The sequence below is a fragment of the Malania oleifera genome, chromosome 8 (assembly GCF_029873635.1).
Source record: "Malania oleifera isolate guangnan ecotype guangnan chromosome 8, ASM2987363v1, whole genome shotgun sequence".
Lineage (NCBI taxonomy): Eukaryota > Viridiplantae > Streptophyta > Magnoliopsida > Santalales > Ximeniaceae > Malania > Malania oleifera.
In genome coordinates this window covers 105,809,367-105,824,511 of record NC_080424.1, presented here as the reverse complement: position 1 = coordinate 105,824,511, position 15,145 = coordinate 105,809,367, and the positions used below count along the sequence as shown (strand labels likewise).

Here is a 15,145-nt window from a genome sequence, read left to right as displayed (position 1 = left end):
TCAATGGAGTCCTGAAATTCAGTTCACAAGTCATGGTGCACTGCAGTCCCCACTTCTATCTGGATTGTTTTTTTTATTTATTTGCTTATTACCAGTGGTCAAACCTATAGACTCCACTGGGTTGTGAAACTCCCACTTTGTCCAAAGTCCATAGAGTCGAGCCTGTTCTTGCCTACGAGGTTTATTTCAAAAGTAATAAATAAACAAAACAAACACTTTTATTTGTAGAGGTTTTGGTTTTTAAACATACAAAACTGGGGGGAGTAGGGGAGAAGATTTCCAGCTCAATATTATACAACAAAGGTTTTATTCATATTTTATTCAGATTATGATATGAAATTATGAAATGCCATATTAGCAGACGTATCGAGCCTTAGCCTGGAAATAGAATGATTATTCCTTCTGCCACACTGCATATCTGTGGCCGCTGGTCGCAAGAGTCCACTCCCGACCAGCGGGACACCAGGAACCATCCCCTATCTTCATGGACACCTTATCCCCGATAATTGCCGAGTATAGATTTGGCTGTGCCTCCATGATCTTAATAGGGGATCGACTGTGGATGTCTTGATGCCTTCGTATATCCATCTGCAGGATTAAGAAGTTCAGATGTGTTATGTAAAAGATGTTTTACCTGAAGGCTGCTCACTTATTCAGGGACCAAGGTTCATACCAGCTTCACAATTTGATCATGATGAGAGTTGCCCCAATCGTAGAAATGGTCGTAAAAAACTGTTGGTATTCCTGGGTGCGTGAGTATGTATGCGTAGCCCTGCAATTTCCAATGGAAGTCAGAAGTTGAAACCATCATTCCACAAAAATAGCTGATTCGATGATAACTAAAACTATGTTTTGAAAGGGGATTATTCAGTGGTTTCAAGAATCTTCACAATGAGCAAGATTGCTCGGTGTTAGCCATCCCCTGGGTCCTAAGTTCAGTTCTACACATCCCATCCAGATAGCACTGCTCTCCTTCGTAACCACCCAAAATTAAAAAAACAAAAATAATCACACAAGGACACTGCCTATTTCTGTTTTCCACAAATCAAAGTGCATTTTGTCATGAGAATAAGAGTTCATAACTCATTAGTCCAAAAAGTAGTAAAAAGGAATGGTCTTCCTAACTACGAAACATAATTTCTGTGGTCAGACGTGCATCAACAAAACTCACTATGCTTCAACATGTGGTACCAGCACCCTACTCTCTGGTATCATGGACCATCTCTTAAAAGAAATCATTCAAAAAATCTGCCAAGCAATAAGAATTGTACATGGGCTATTTCCTTCATATTAACCAGAATTCTTAGGCTGCACAACTATTGGCCTACTCTTCAAAGGCTGTCACCTTCATATGTAAAGCAAACTCAAGTACGTTTCTCTATGAGGTCCTACTTGAATTCATATAACCAGGACAAGGCTCTAAGTTAAATATGGTTATGGAGTGAAAAATAAAAATCGACAATTAAAAATTCACAAATGCACTGGCAAGTCCCTGAGGGGAAAAAAAAAAAAAAAAAGAAGAAAAGACCCTCTGTATCACAATATAAGCGATGATATGGCATCTAGGGGTAGCGCACTAGCGCAGTAATGAAATATCTTCTTTTGATGAAAACGTGATTTTAAAGCAAATGCTTATTTGTCTATTTCACTGTTATCCCAAAAACTCGGCAACTCCCCAGCTGATCCAACACCTATGCTTCAACAAGAAATAAAGAACACCCAGTTCATGAGAAAAAAAAAACCTAGTTCAAAAAGCTCAGATGTCACATTGTGCATTTGAGAAAGGCATGGTGTACACAATATTACATCCTCATTTGAAGAGGTTGTTCAATGATTTAGACATGTCTGCCTTAGCACTGGGCCAAGGCTCATCCTCAAGTCTACTCTTCAAAAATGATTAGACACAATAACAGTAAACCAGCAAGCAAAATTCTAGTTATAATGAGATAAGTGAAATTGATTGAGACGAACAGTAGATATGCAAGATTAAGACAATTTACAAGTAGACAAGTTCACGTACCTCCATAATATGAGTTGAAGGGAAAGGCCAATGAGCCTGCGAGAGTGAACAATGACAGGGTGAGTAGGTACCCAACCAAAGGAAGTTCCAAATTTACTGATGTAAATGATAAGCAGAGGGTCTATTTAATCATTTATATTAAGGAAACATAGTAGGTTAGAGGATGCGGCAGTGAATGTTTTTTAAGGGGGAAAAAAAAGAATAACATCTACAAACTAAGGGGCTGTTTGGTATCATTGTCAAATATTATGAAAACAAAAATTAGAAACAAAAACTAAAAACCAGAAACAGAAACTAAAAATCAAAACCCAACAATCTATTTGGTTAATATTTGTAAAGCTAAAATAAATTTAAAAAATTAATCAAAAATTTTCATTTTTGTCTTTAAATCAAATAATATTATTAAAATAAAAGCATAATAATAAAAATTTAAAATACTATAATAAAAATAAGAATTATTATAACTATTTTACTTAATTGTTATATTTTAAAAATTCATTTTACAGTAACAATCTAATTGTAGCTAACAACTGAAAATTTTAAAAAAAATTTAATTGGTTTTTTTTTAAAATTATTTATATTTTAATTATATTTAAAGTCATATGATCATTTTATTTTAATTTTAGTCAAAAAGTGTGTATAAAATGAATGATTTAATTAAAAAAAAAAAAAAACTATTTCTAAATATTAAAATTTATAGCAACAAGTTGCCAAAACAACTGAAAAAATCTGGTTTTTAATTTTTTTGCAAACAGTTAAAACCGACAACAAAAACATAAAACAACCAACATAAACAAACACATTTTTATAATTTGTTTCTTCATTGTATAGGAACAAAAACAGAAAATAACAATGATACCGAACAGATCTTAATGCTTCTAAATGCACACTCATACATGCATATATATATATATATATATATATATATTCATATAAATAACAAATGATATAAAAGGCAAAGACATAGGCAAGGCACTTTGCCCACAATGAGGGGAGGCACAACCCTTTTGGAAGTTCATTTTTTAATTAAATAAATATAAATATAAGACATGTTTTGAAAATTTTAAAAATACCTCATTGACAATAGAATTAAGAAAATTTTCAAAAAAAAATGAAGATAATTTATAAACTTGGAAATTCTAAGCCTAAGCTTACTAATTTAAGCTTGAATTAAAAAAACATGTGAGCATGCACAATATAATAAAAATCAACATAAGAAATAAAAATGAGTGCATACATATAAGTTGAATCAGCAATACAGCAACAAGATTAAAGGTGTAAGATCCTATAAAATGTGAAACAATGATTTGAACAGGTTGTAAAACCAAATAAAACACTTCTGCTTGTAATAAGTTGATCAATTTATTAAAAACAAATAATGTTAGGATAGATAGTTCAAGAATATGGGTCTTGTGAGGTGTACATCTTTGGGATGAAGTGAATGTGTTACTTCAAAGGCGCTTTCTGGAATCAGGTTACTTTAACTAAACCTTGGTGCATTTTGGGTACACCACGCCTTGAGGAGAGTCGTGAAGCGAGCCTTCAATTGTGTCTTTAAAACATTGAAAACATTTTTGCTGTTGGGGGTGGGTTTTGGGGGGGGGGGGGGGGGAGGGTGGAGAAGGACCCAGGAAACAAGTTTCACTCCACAAGAACACATTGTTGTGAGGGACTTCTATCCATTAGAATATTTGACTAAGAGATTTTTCCAATTGGTAAATATATAATTTTGAGCAGGCTGAAGACTGAATCTAAATACTCCAACCTATACAATGCTTGTGTTTTCTACTCATCCAGCAAATTTTCAAAAAGAACCCTCTTAAGGATAGTACTGCAGAATTTTTTTCTAGTGAACTGAAAACACCAAAAGAAATTTTGTAATGAAAAAAAAAAATTTATTCTAATAAAATATTACAAGATTTTGACTCACATTCATTGCATGCAGTTGTGCACCACAAAAGAAAGATGAAGACCTAAAGTTCACAAAACCTTCCAAGACCAATTGCTGCAAAGATAGCACAGAAGTCTTCATACCTGTGTTGAGCCAGTGTCATGGTTGTCAATGAAAGTGACAGCCCTAGAAGGCCACCATCCCATTACACCTGGTGGTTTCCCCAGTGGGTCACGCAGACGCCAGAATTCTCCCTTAACAGCTTCCTACACAGCAATAGATAAAATGATTCATGCTAGAAGAACGAGGATACAATTCCTCAGCAGTTGATATCATACAAACAAATTAGCCGTAACCTCAATTTCAGAAGGAGGTGATCTATGCATCCACTGCATTGACTGAGCAAAGTGCATTTACCCTAATGGGAACTAACTTAACTAAGCCAAATACGAGAAATAATTTTAGAAAAATCATGTCATTCTCCAAATATATGGTTGCCACACATTTACTAAAAAAAGAAAAAAGCAAACAAAAACCGCCATGTACCTTCAAAGATTAGCAGAGACATATTAGTACATAATGCTTTTGAGAGATACCTGAAGAATTCCCTTCGTTGTGAAGTCAAACGCAGCTGAAAGTTGTCCTGTGCCATCAATCCAATTGATAATCCGTTGTCTATGACTGTCTGCACATTCAGTTAATAAACAAATGAAAAAAAAATGACATAAGCATTCCAATAGAGTCATCGAAAAATAGGTTTTGAGTTGACTCAATTTCGCCAGCAACAGAAATTAAATCACCACTAATCTCACAAAACTCACTTCTGAGAATAAGAATGCTTCCAAGAAAAAAGCAAACAACATCAACAGCCTTACTATTTAATAAGTAAGAAAGTATGCCAAGGAAATGCTTTCAATAGGTTACCACAGTTCCATAGATTATGTTTGGTTTGTAGAATGTGTATCCTTAAAAATAGGAGAACTTCATAGTTTGTATATAAAAAAAAATGCTATTATATAAAAAAAAATGCTATCACCATAAAGCAAATGACATCTAAAACATCTTATGAATAAATAATAACGAGGAATTGGTAAGGAATAACTCTTCCCATATTTGAGGAAGAATGGAGAAAGAGATGCCCTTTCCTATAGTATTCCCAAGAGGGACTTAGGGGGATAACATTCCAATCTTACTAGAATGTCTCTATTCCTAACTCAGGATAGGAGGAAAAGAATAAGGTACAACCTAATTTAAATTACTTTCGAGATTTCTTTCTTTGTTGTTTAAGATAATGTCTATTCCTTTCATATTCCATGTTGGATGGAATAAAAAAATAAATATTATCTCTATTGCCTAATTTCTCAATGTAATCCATCTTATTCTTAAGATTAGCTATTCCACGAACCAAGTGTAACCTTATAGAAGACAATTAAGTAAGTTGCAGAACTTTATAGCAAAGTTGTATTCTTCATTTAAGAATTTTCTCTATGCAATGAAGTTCTCATCCTTAGAAACCAGATGAACAAATCATGCTCTTTAGCCAGGTTTCTTGAAACATGATGGAAGAAAGTCACAGAAAACTGCAATAATGCAATGCATCAAATGAAATTCATACAAGAACCAGAGAGTTTTTTCTTCCTTATTTGGGAGATTTTGAGGGCATGGAAGCCAACTTATAACTAAAACTGCAAAGTTTTCTGATTTTCTCATGTGCATCTTATAGTTTGAAAAATAGAAAAACAAAATCAAGTTGTAATGAAAACAGTCTGGGAAAAAAAATCACCAATGTGACAGGACCAGAACAACTCATCAACAATTTCAGGTATGCCTCAATGAACCACAGATTTTTACGCAATTTCTCATCATTAAAACCATTTGATTGGCAGCAGTTAGAATGGAAAATCCAGAAATCAGAAGTTTTGGTAAGGACCATTATCATATAGAGGCAAAGGTTCCAAAGTGAACAAAAAAAGAGAAGAAGAAAGTTTTGACAAAATTGGCAGGTACGAATGGATGGATTACATTATACAATTACAATCTAAGGGACTAACAAGCCAGGATTTACACAATCAATCCAATGCAGCCGAATGATGACAAGATAATGGTGATGATAATGATATGGTATGATTTGTTAAGAAGGTTCAGGAAAGTACACAATATGCCTCCAGTGACAGTGAGATAGGATGAAATAGGTGAGCTGAGGGTGAATGCCTGGATATAACAATCACTGTCAATGAGAATTTTATTATCTTTACTGCTTTGATACGAGATTTGGAACTTTCAACCTCCAAATAAATGGCAGTAGATTGAAGGCAGGGGCATTAACAATAAACAGCGATGGGTGGAACCAACAGGGTGTGCTTCAAAAGAAGCTATTACCAAGCTATCTTCTTAGAAATAATAGAAACATCTCTGAATGCTTATAGTTTCATATCCAAAGTGAGTTTTCAACAAACTGGTCCTGCTTTAGCTATAGATCATAAATGAAGCTAAAAAATATAAATTTAGTTCAGATCCAAGCTCAATGATGTCAACAAAAGCAAGGAGTGGAAACCATCTCTCTTTAAAGGAAGTTAAGTAGAAATTAATCAGGATAAACCATTAATATCCACCAAAAGTAAAACAAACTAAAACTTTATGACAGGGTGCTCAATTGATATGCATTCAGTCCATGCAGGAGGGATGGCAAATATCATTCAGAATCTACAGATGATGACACTTACGAATTATGTTACTCAATTGTCAGAAAATTCAAAACCACTACGATAAAATAAATAACCACACATATTGAGAATTTTTAAGTTTTATCACTTACAAATGAATAGCAGGAACCAATATGTCACTCATAAACTGCTATTAAAATTTTCTGACTTATACCAAAGTATTAGTGTCCAATGCAAAAATCAGAAATGACTTGTATTCCACAACCATAGTAAGTTGCTCTAGCTACTGCACCACATGACTATTGTCAACCAAGTAGTTCACTTTAAAAATTAAGTTACCTTGGTTGTACTCCAAGCGGCTACCCTTATAGTTGCATGAATCCCAATACTCACCAACAGAAAATATTGGCTTCGCCCCTTCAATGTATTCCTTCACATATTTTGGTGAATAGCTAAAATTGGAAATAATATGATATCATAAATATAGAGCCCCAAATAGACCTATTAAAGCTGGAAAAAGAAATATATCTGCCAAAGTGCCAATGCACAATAAAATTACCCTTTTGCAAAATCAAAACGAAAATCTTGGAAGCCAACATTATTCCGCAGCCAATATAGCCATGAGGTAATATCTTTTCGTACAAAATGTTGACTATGATCAATATTTGGAACCCCATGAAAGTTGTCCCCAGTGCTTTGATTACCCTGGGAGAATAAATGGTAACTGAATTATGTTTAGCATAATCATAATCAAATGTACTATGTTAACAAAGATTCAAATTTTTACAAGAAGTAATGCACTGAGAAAGAGAGACCCCTCTCTTTCTTCCATATTTTCCAACAAAAACTGCAGGACTTGCAGGTAATACAGCTATTAATCATTTACTAGCCTGGTATATATTACAAGTGCCCTTTCACTTGCGAGATGATGAAAACTTGAAACAAATAATCTACCTTTCTTGATATGTATTTCAAACTTCCAACTATTTCTGGTGATAGTTGGAATTTAATGCATTATTGCAAAAAGAAAAGTACAAATAATGGAAGAAGCAAAAAGGTGCAGTCTCTAATTTAAGCTTTATTGATATTTGTTTCACCTTCTCTCCAACTCTCTTATCACATTTCTCTTGGGAATTTATACCCCCCCCCCCCCAAAAAAAAAATAAATAAAAGAATAAATAAGAGGCTTGTGCAAGGATAGTATCTCTCCAATATCTGTCTTGGCCATATAAGAATGTGAAGAAAGCCAGCATAAAAATAGGGGAAAGTTGAAGGTTAGAAGGATGATTGGACAACCCATAAACCCCTACACACCCATTACTAGGGGCACTGGATTGCCACAGAACTCCTCAGCTCCAAGCCTCAAACTGTTACAAAGAGGAGGGAAGTCAGAAGAGAGACTTTCACGATGCATGCCCACTTTACAGAAAGTCCCACTCAAAGTTTTAAATTTCAATTTCAACTAAAATTCCAAGGCTTCAAAAGTACTGAAATTTTAATCTCATTATCAATTTTGGTTTTGATTTTTTTTTTAAAATAAGGAAATTAGTATAAAGTATGGAATTTTTTATGAATAATAATATGATTTAAGCTGTCATGCATAATACACCCAAAATTGACAGGTATGCCCATAGGGGCGGATAGTTGTAAGGCCAACATTGGACAGCATTTGGTATCTCGCATAACCGCCTTCAAGTTATCCATAACCCCAGAGACGGTTACAAGAACTACTATTGATGTCCTACAAAACCGTCTTGAGTCACCCATAACCCCCTTAAGTATAATGGTGAGTCACCCATAACCCCCTAAGCATAATGGCAAGTCACCCATAACCCTTCTATGCATAATGGCATGCTTGAAAATGGCAAGTTGAAGGGGAGTTTGCCTTTACCACTATAAAAAAGGGATCTTAGGAGGAGGTAGGCATCTCATTCTCACTCACTCTTCATTTACTGTTGCAATCTAAACCTCCTATTCCCTAACTTAAGCATCGGAGTGATTCTCAAAGTACACCCCGGGTCATCCAAGCCATTATTTTTTGATTCCTTTCAGGTGGTCATGGTTGAAGGACGATTTAACAAAAGTCGTACGATTCTTGGCTGCAACAGTGTATAAGCTGATATCTACAATACAACCACCATACCAAACATATAATTCATATAAATATAAATAAAATTCATAAATAAGATAAACATTAGTAATTATGCAAATTTATCTATTTTTTGCATAAAAGGTCGAATAAAATGTTGTAGGCTTCTAATTTCTAAGTTGGCTTCTAATTTTGAATAAAATTTCAGAAGTCTAAGCATTGCCATTTATATCATTCTTGTAACAGTCTTTATTTCAATAAAATAGAAGAGTTTTTAAAAGATAATGTCAATTTTGAGTTTTAAATATCAAAAATCAACTTCAAGGAAATTTTTTTTCAGAGTCGAATTTCCAAAAATTTCACCAAAATGTTGATATTTCGATAAATTTCAGCATTTTCAAATTCAAATAAAAAAATTTCGAAAATATGAAAATATATTATCACTTTGATTTCAAAGTGGTGGAAAGCATTTAAGACCATTGTCCCAATGGATTTTGGAAACATTTCTCATCCAATTTGAACTAACAAAATCAAATCTGGCAAAAACAGTAACAATTAAAGTCGTAAGTTCGTCCCTCTAGACAAACAACCTCACTCTGGCTTTATCTTTAGGTAGACTTAAGTTTATATATGCATTAAAATTATGTGCAGGAATTTGAGAACTTGAAGGACTTAGTTTTTTATTCTCTATGCACATTGATGAGCCAATGCTACCTCACACTTTATATTGGTCACCAAACTCACCACCATACAAACAAATGCCACTCCATACTTTCATGATATATTCATATGCATACATGCGTATACATTCATGAAATATAACTGAACATAAATAATTTTATGATGAATATCATTACCAGCCCACCAGTACAAGATGTAACAGCACGTTCATCCCATGATATAGGAATTCCATCATAGCGGTTATACATTCCACCACGTCCTTGGGTGGTCCCAACGCGATGATTGATAACAATGTCAGCCATTGCTCTAACTTTATACTGTTTCATTTTTTGAAGTAGAGCTTTTAATAGATGCTCGGAACCATAGGAGGAATTGAGGGAATAAAGGTTCTGTGGAAGGTAACCTATGAAACAAAAAAAAAAAAACAATTGAGTAGGCAGGCTTATGCAAAATGATAAGGCATTAATTTTAAATGTGATGAATCTCTTCCCCCTCTTTCCAACCTTCACGGGCAAAAGAATGAGTTGCTGGTGGCAACCATGCTGATGTAAACCCAGATTTTGCAATATCAGGAACCTTCTTCTCTAAGTTTCTCCACCAGTCATGTTTATGAGATTCCCAGTTGAAAGCCTGCTAATCAGATAGTCCATCAGATCTAAAATGTTTTGAGTTCATAGCATGCTTGGGCAATCAAGAACTAAAATCTGGTATAGATTATAATATATCAAGATGCACTCGGACCCAAAAGATCCACTTCTAAAAGTTAGAACTTCCTAAAAACATTGTCACACTTTCAATTTACAGCTACTCTGAGTCAAAAGATGATTCTGGTTTAAATACTATCAGTGGGCTTCTATTTTTCCTCTTGAGAAACAAAGACTAGAGTTCATTTTGAAATTTACCTGCAATAGGATTTCCCTTCCATTACGTAACACTGCCCCTGTAAATGGATCCAAAAGGAAACATCTTAATGAGGTTTAAAAGATCCATATTTTCCTTCAAAAACAAATTTAAGAATCACAAGCCATTTTAACAATCCTTGATTTGAATAATGTCTCACCATGCCACTATTGGAACAAGTGTACATCGGGAAATGTTTTAGAAGGCTAAATTGAGGCTCATCTCAAGACAAGGCATGCCTAAAACACCATGAGGCTCAATCTAAAATCCCAAATTCATTAATACATCTTATGCTGAGCTTACACATTTGTACAAAAGGCAAACCCCTCACGCTTTTTTAGCTGAGGCTTGCGCATTTTGGGCGTGTGAATCTCAAGTTAGATTTGGCTAAAAAATATTAAATTGCATGTTTATATGGAAGGGATGTAGTAATATGAGTTGATATCCAAAACTCTTCAACCTCAAACTTTCCAAAATAATTGAGAGTTGCATCTTAGATCTTGAAAAAAAAAAAATTGAACTTTGCAATGTTATAGCCATCTCTTGGCATGATTTACTTAATGAACTCATGTTGGTATTTTTTGAGTGACCAACAAGTAGTTACAAATTATATATGATTTTTAAAATATTATATTTTTAATTTCCTTATTTTATTATTTTTAAAAATATGTGTAATTTATTTACATACTTTAATCTAATAAAACAAATCTCAAAAGGCTTACGCCTCAATGCCTTAAGGCTTTTGCCTCACCTCTTAAGGATTACACCTTTTAAAACATTGATGAATATAATACATTTTTGTAAAATCCAGTCACTTGTTAATGAATTAAACATCATGACTCTCAAATCTAAGAATGATTAATGATTTTTTTTTTCAAAATTTATTCCTTAGCTTTTTGTTTTGCTTCTATCTTTTCTATTATAAATTTATAGATATACTTCCCTTAGGATTAACAGATGTTCATGACTTGATATCATATTTCTTCAGCTCACATCATTAATTGTACAATTTCTCCAAGCATTCAGGACACCATTAGTCTTTTTAAAAAAAATAATATTTATTGCCATCTATAGCATTATTCTAGTAAAATAAATATAGGTAGGAGGTTATGTAATTTTTTCAGTCAACTTTAACCAAGGCTGTTGTAACTTAATTATTTTGGGAGGGTTATGGTGCATTTTAAGTTCAGGGTTCACAGAGAACCCTATAGTGATAGTTCAACACTGGCACGTGTATTTATTTTACCCAAATAAATAAGAATACAGAAAGTGTTCCTTTAGAGCAATATCCCAAATCTTATTTTATCAAAAAAGAATAATATTGTAGCAAATATTGTAATCACAATAATAAATCTTACAAATTAAAACCTCCTTTTTTTTTTCCTTTACATTATTATATTGGGGAAAGTTTTCGTTTTTCCTTTTCAATCCACAATAACGAGAACCCTGAATTGTGTGTTTGATCACAATAAAATAGTTATATCAAAAGAATGTTGAGAAAAGTGTCAAAAGGCCACATCTCAAGTGACCATAAAAGTGGACACACTGCAAAAGAAAATGTGTAAAAGAGAGTAGAATATAAGCATGTAACAAGGATCCTATATGCATATTGTGCATGCCACCCACTAGCATCATCATAGTACAAAAAGAGAGTAGAATTAGAAGCCATGTGAATGCCAGCTAAGTGGTTAGAAGAAGATAATTTTTGGTTAAAAAATAATAACAAATCCTCAAAACCGCTTAGCAAGTTGCTTTCCTTATAATCAAATCTTGCATGATGTTGGGGAAAGCAATGAATATTCAAAGGAAAAGTCAAGGCATACCAGGGTCAGCCTGCTGAATGCTTTCATCAAAACCCTGAAATAAAAACAAAATTAAACATGCGCGTCAATCCACTGACTTTCACAGACAATGTTATTGGATATGAAGAAATAATGCATTAAAAGTGAAATTTGCGAGTGTTAATGAGTTGTTTCTTATTTAAATAATAAAAGTTAAAAAACTATTATAAGTTGCATATTTTTGGAAGAACTAAAAGATCTAAAATAATTATAAAAAAAAAATGGAGCTAAAGCAGGAACATACGTTATTTAAGTAACCCATGGAAGATCAAGGCTTAATTGTCCAAAATTTGGTGCTAATTTGAACCAAATGCAGATCCAAGGAATATCCTGCATCCACAATCAACATACAATGTAGGGCATCTGTTCCACTTACAGGCATGGAAATGAAAACTCTTCTATATGGAAAATTGGAGAACAGAACATGGTCACATCATTAGCTTGTCCCACAAGTGAAACACCCTTAGAATAAAGTGCCTTAATGAGGCTCTAGATTATTATGTAAAAGGGAATATTCGATAAATGATTTTCTTCACATGTTCTCTCATATATATGGACTGAATTTGCATTTTCCCTTCTACCCTATGGTACCCAAACAAATATTTTCTCTGAAAAGTATCTTTCTTTGAGTAAATACTAAAGGAATAAAACCCAAAATAAAGTGTTTAGACACAAAATGAAGAAAACTTTTCTAAAGAAGGAAATTTATATATATATATATTCCATTTTTCACCCCACAGTATGATCACATTCGCCAAGGATCAAAAATCGCCGCCACCATTACTGCTACTTCCAGCATTGCACCCATCATTTCTATTATTGCAACTCATACTGCCTCCATGAACACAGCATTCCAAACAGCCATCACCACCACTTCCACTATCCTGCTGCCTCATACATTTTTTTTCTTCAGTTTAAATTCAAAATATTCATCTACAAAAGCTGAATTAGCAAGAAGTCCTATAGAACATATAGCCTGTATGTTGTTTTAGTTTGGTTTTTCACTTAAGTTACTGATGGATCACTCATACCTCTTTAAAAATAAAAGCTCCTCATAAAGTTAACATGTCCTTCTATAATTAAAATGACTTTTAATTTTTGAAGCTATATTTTAATTTTGAAAGTACCTTTAAGTCAACTTTTCAAAAGTATTTTTAGTATTAACATATAATTGTCATCCACCCCCAACCTTTTCCTGTACAGGTCATCCTTTATATAGTATCCAGAAAAAGAAAAAATGAAAAATTATGTTTCATTCTTCATTTGCTTTGCAAAAATATCACCTTATTTTCAAATCCTAAAATTTGTATAGAAAGCTTGCAAAACATATTTTTATTATTTTTCGACTTTTTCATATAATTTTTTATAAAAAAATCGAAAAATAATGTGACAGTTTTGTAATCCTTTAAATTTTGAAAATGAAAAATAAAAATTGTTTTTCAAAACTAAATAGACCCTAATATATTGATCTCTTGCAAATCATAAGCCTAACTATTTTGAAAAACAGAAGCAAGCGAACAAAACAATGATAAAACAAACACTGGCCGTGAGAATACAATCGCAACAACATAACTGCGAAATCGCCGTTCAAGTAACAGTTCACATGAACAGATGAAATAAAGAAATTGAACATTAGACGACAGAGATTTAAAAACCGCACCAAAGAATCAGTTTCTTGGCTAGGAACGTTCCGACGCTCGGGCAATGGGAGCGTAGGTTTCTTCTTCGGCCTTCGCGGCCTATAAATAGCTAGAAAAAGCTAAAAAGTCGATTGATACCTTCTGATTTCGAATCTCACAGTTCCATCCACGAAAAAGAAAAGAACGATCAGGAAAGAAAATGACTCGATCACGAAACCATGGCCGGTGATTTCGAATTATTGTACCTCTGGAACGCAAGGAACAGAAGAAGGAATAAAGCGAACCACCCTTTGGAATGGGGAAAATATACCAGCTGTAGCAGAAGAAGGGACGTTCTCTATATTCCATAATCAGCGAAGGCAGAAGGAGGGAAGACCGATTCGGTGCTTCGGAGCTTCAAGGCGTTCGGTGGAGCGCATCAAGAATCCTCTTGGATCGATTTGAAAATTTGAATCATGGATCTGATGAAGATCGATCGAGGGCGCGCGCGCGCAGTGTGTGGGGTCCGCAATGCGTAAGCTGCTTGGAGTGTTTTGGTTGTTGGGGCATTCACTGTATGTGAAACTCGCGGGAGGTGAAAATAGACGGTGGCGGTGTGGACGGAAAGGAAACAGAGACGAATCAGAAATTAAATATTAGGACAATAATAAAATACTCTATTTTTACTTAATATTTTTTTAAAAGAGATAAATATTATATATATATATATATATATATATGTCAATTTCACACATAATTAAATTTAATTTTTTGAAAAATTTTCAATCATATAATAAATTTCTATTTTTATTTTTATTTGATATAAATAAAAAATATGATAAAAATAAATTAAGAAATATGATAAAAAATAAATTTTCTTCCCTTTTTTTTTTCTTTTCTCAAATATGAGTTTCAATCTAAATTATTTCTTAATTTTTAAGACACTTTTTTATACTTGTCTTTTATAAATATTTTTTTTGTCAATTTTCAAAGAATGATGGTAAGATTTATAAAACTTAAGAATAAAAAAATGCATATCTTTTAGGTCTATGAAAAATATCCACCTCCACAATTGAAATAGAATTTTTTTAAAAAAAATATATATTGATTACTTAATTATTTATTTAAAAAAAAAATTATTCCTTATTAAAAAAAATAAACACTCTGTGAAAATTAAGCATGCCTATCCCACGAATAATATTTTTAAAAAGAATTCTTTGCACACCTTTTTGTCCTTTTCAACTTTTTATTTTTTTGTCATTTGTTATAAAAGCTCATGAGTTTCATACTATTTTAACATTGCAACATGAAAGAATAAAATGCTAAAATAAAGATATGAAATAAGAATAAAAGATTTCCTTTTGCAACAAATATTCCTTCTTAATTTTCCATTATTGCAAGACATATGTAAATTCTACATTACTTATATATTAATGAAGGG

General features: G+C 33.0%; 1 protein-coding gene across 2 annotated transcripts; it reads right to left on the bottom strand.

Moving 5' to 3' along the window:
* Window positions 1-200: 200 nt before the first annotated feature.
* Window positions 201-14,245, bottom strand: LOC131162153 (probable alpha-amylase 2). 2 transcript variants are annotated; one of them, XM_058118342.1, is made up of 13 exons: window positions 13,746-14,245; window positions 12,330-12,415; window positions 12,068-12,101; window positions 10,247-10,284; window positions 9,848-9,974; window positions 9,521-9,747; window positions 7,134-7,279; window positions 6,914-7,026; window positions 4,508-4,596; window positions 4,055-4,177; window positions 2,021-2,056; window positions 674-772; window positions 201-588 (listed from the first exon to the last, which is right to left on the bottom strand). In XM_058118342.1, exons 2-13 carry the CDS (start codon window positions 12,345-12,347, stop codon window positions 394-396), a joined length of 1,245 nt encoding a protein of 414 aa, XP_057974325.1. In that variant the 5' UTR covers window positions 12,348-12,415; window positions 13,746-14,245; the 3' UTR covers window positions 201-393. The 2 variants fall into 2 exon arrangements, with proteins under 2 accessions (XP_057974325.1, XP_057974324.1); XM_058118341.1 differs by having other exon boundaries at window positions 13,864-14,133.
* Between the last annotated feature and the right edge of the window lie 900 nt (window positions 14,246-15,145).

Excerpts from the sequence above, each read along its gene's own strand:
- LOC131162153 (XM_058118342.1), bottom strand. Across the intron at positions 7,280-9,520 it reads CATCTTGTACTGGTGGGCTG|GGTAATCAAAGCACTGGGGA; the intron begins GTAATGATATTC and ends TTATTCTCCCAG. Across the intron at positions 7,027-7,133 it reads CGTTTTGATTTTGCAAAAGG|CTATTCACCAAAATATGTGA; the intron begins GTAATTTTATTG and ends TTCCAATTTTAG.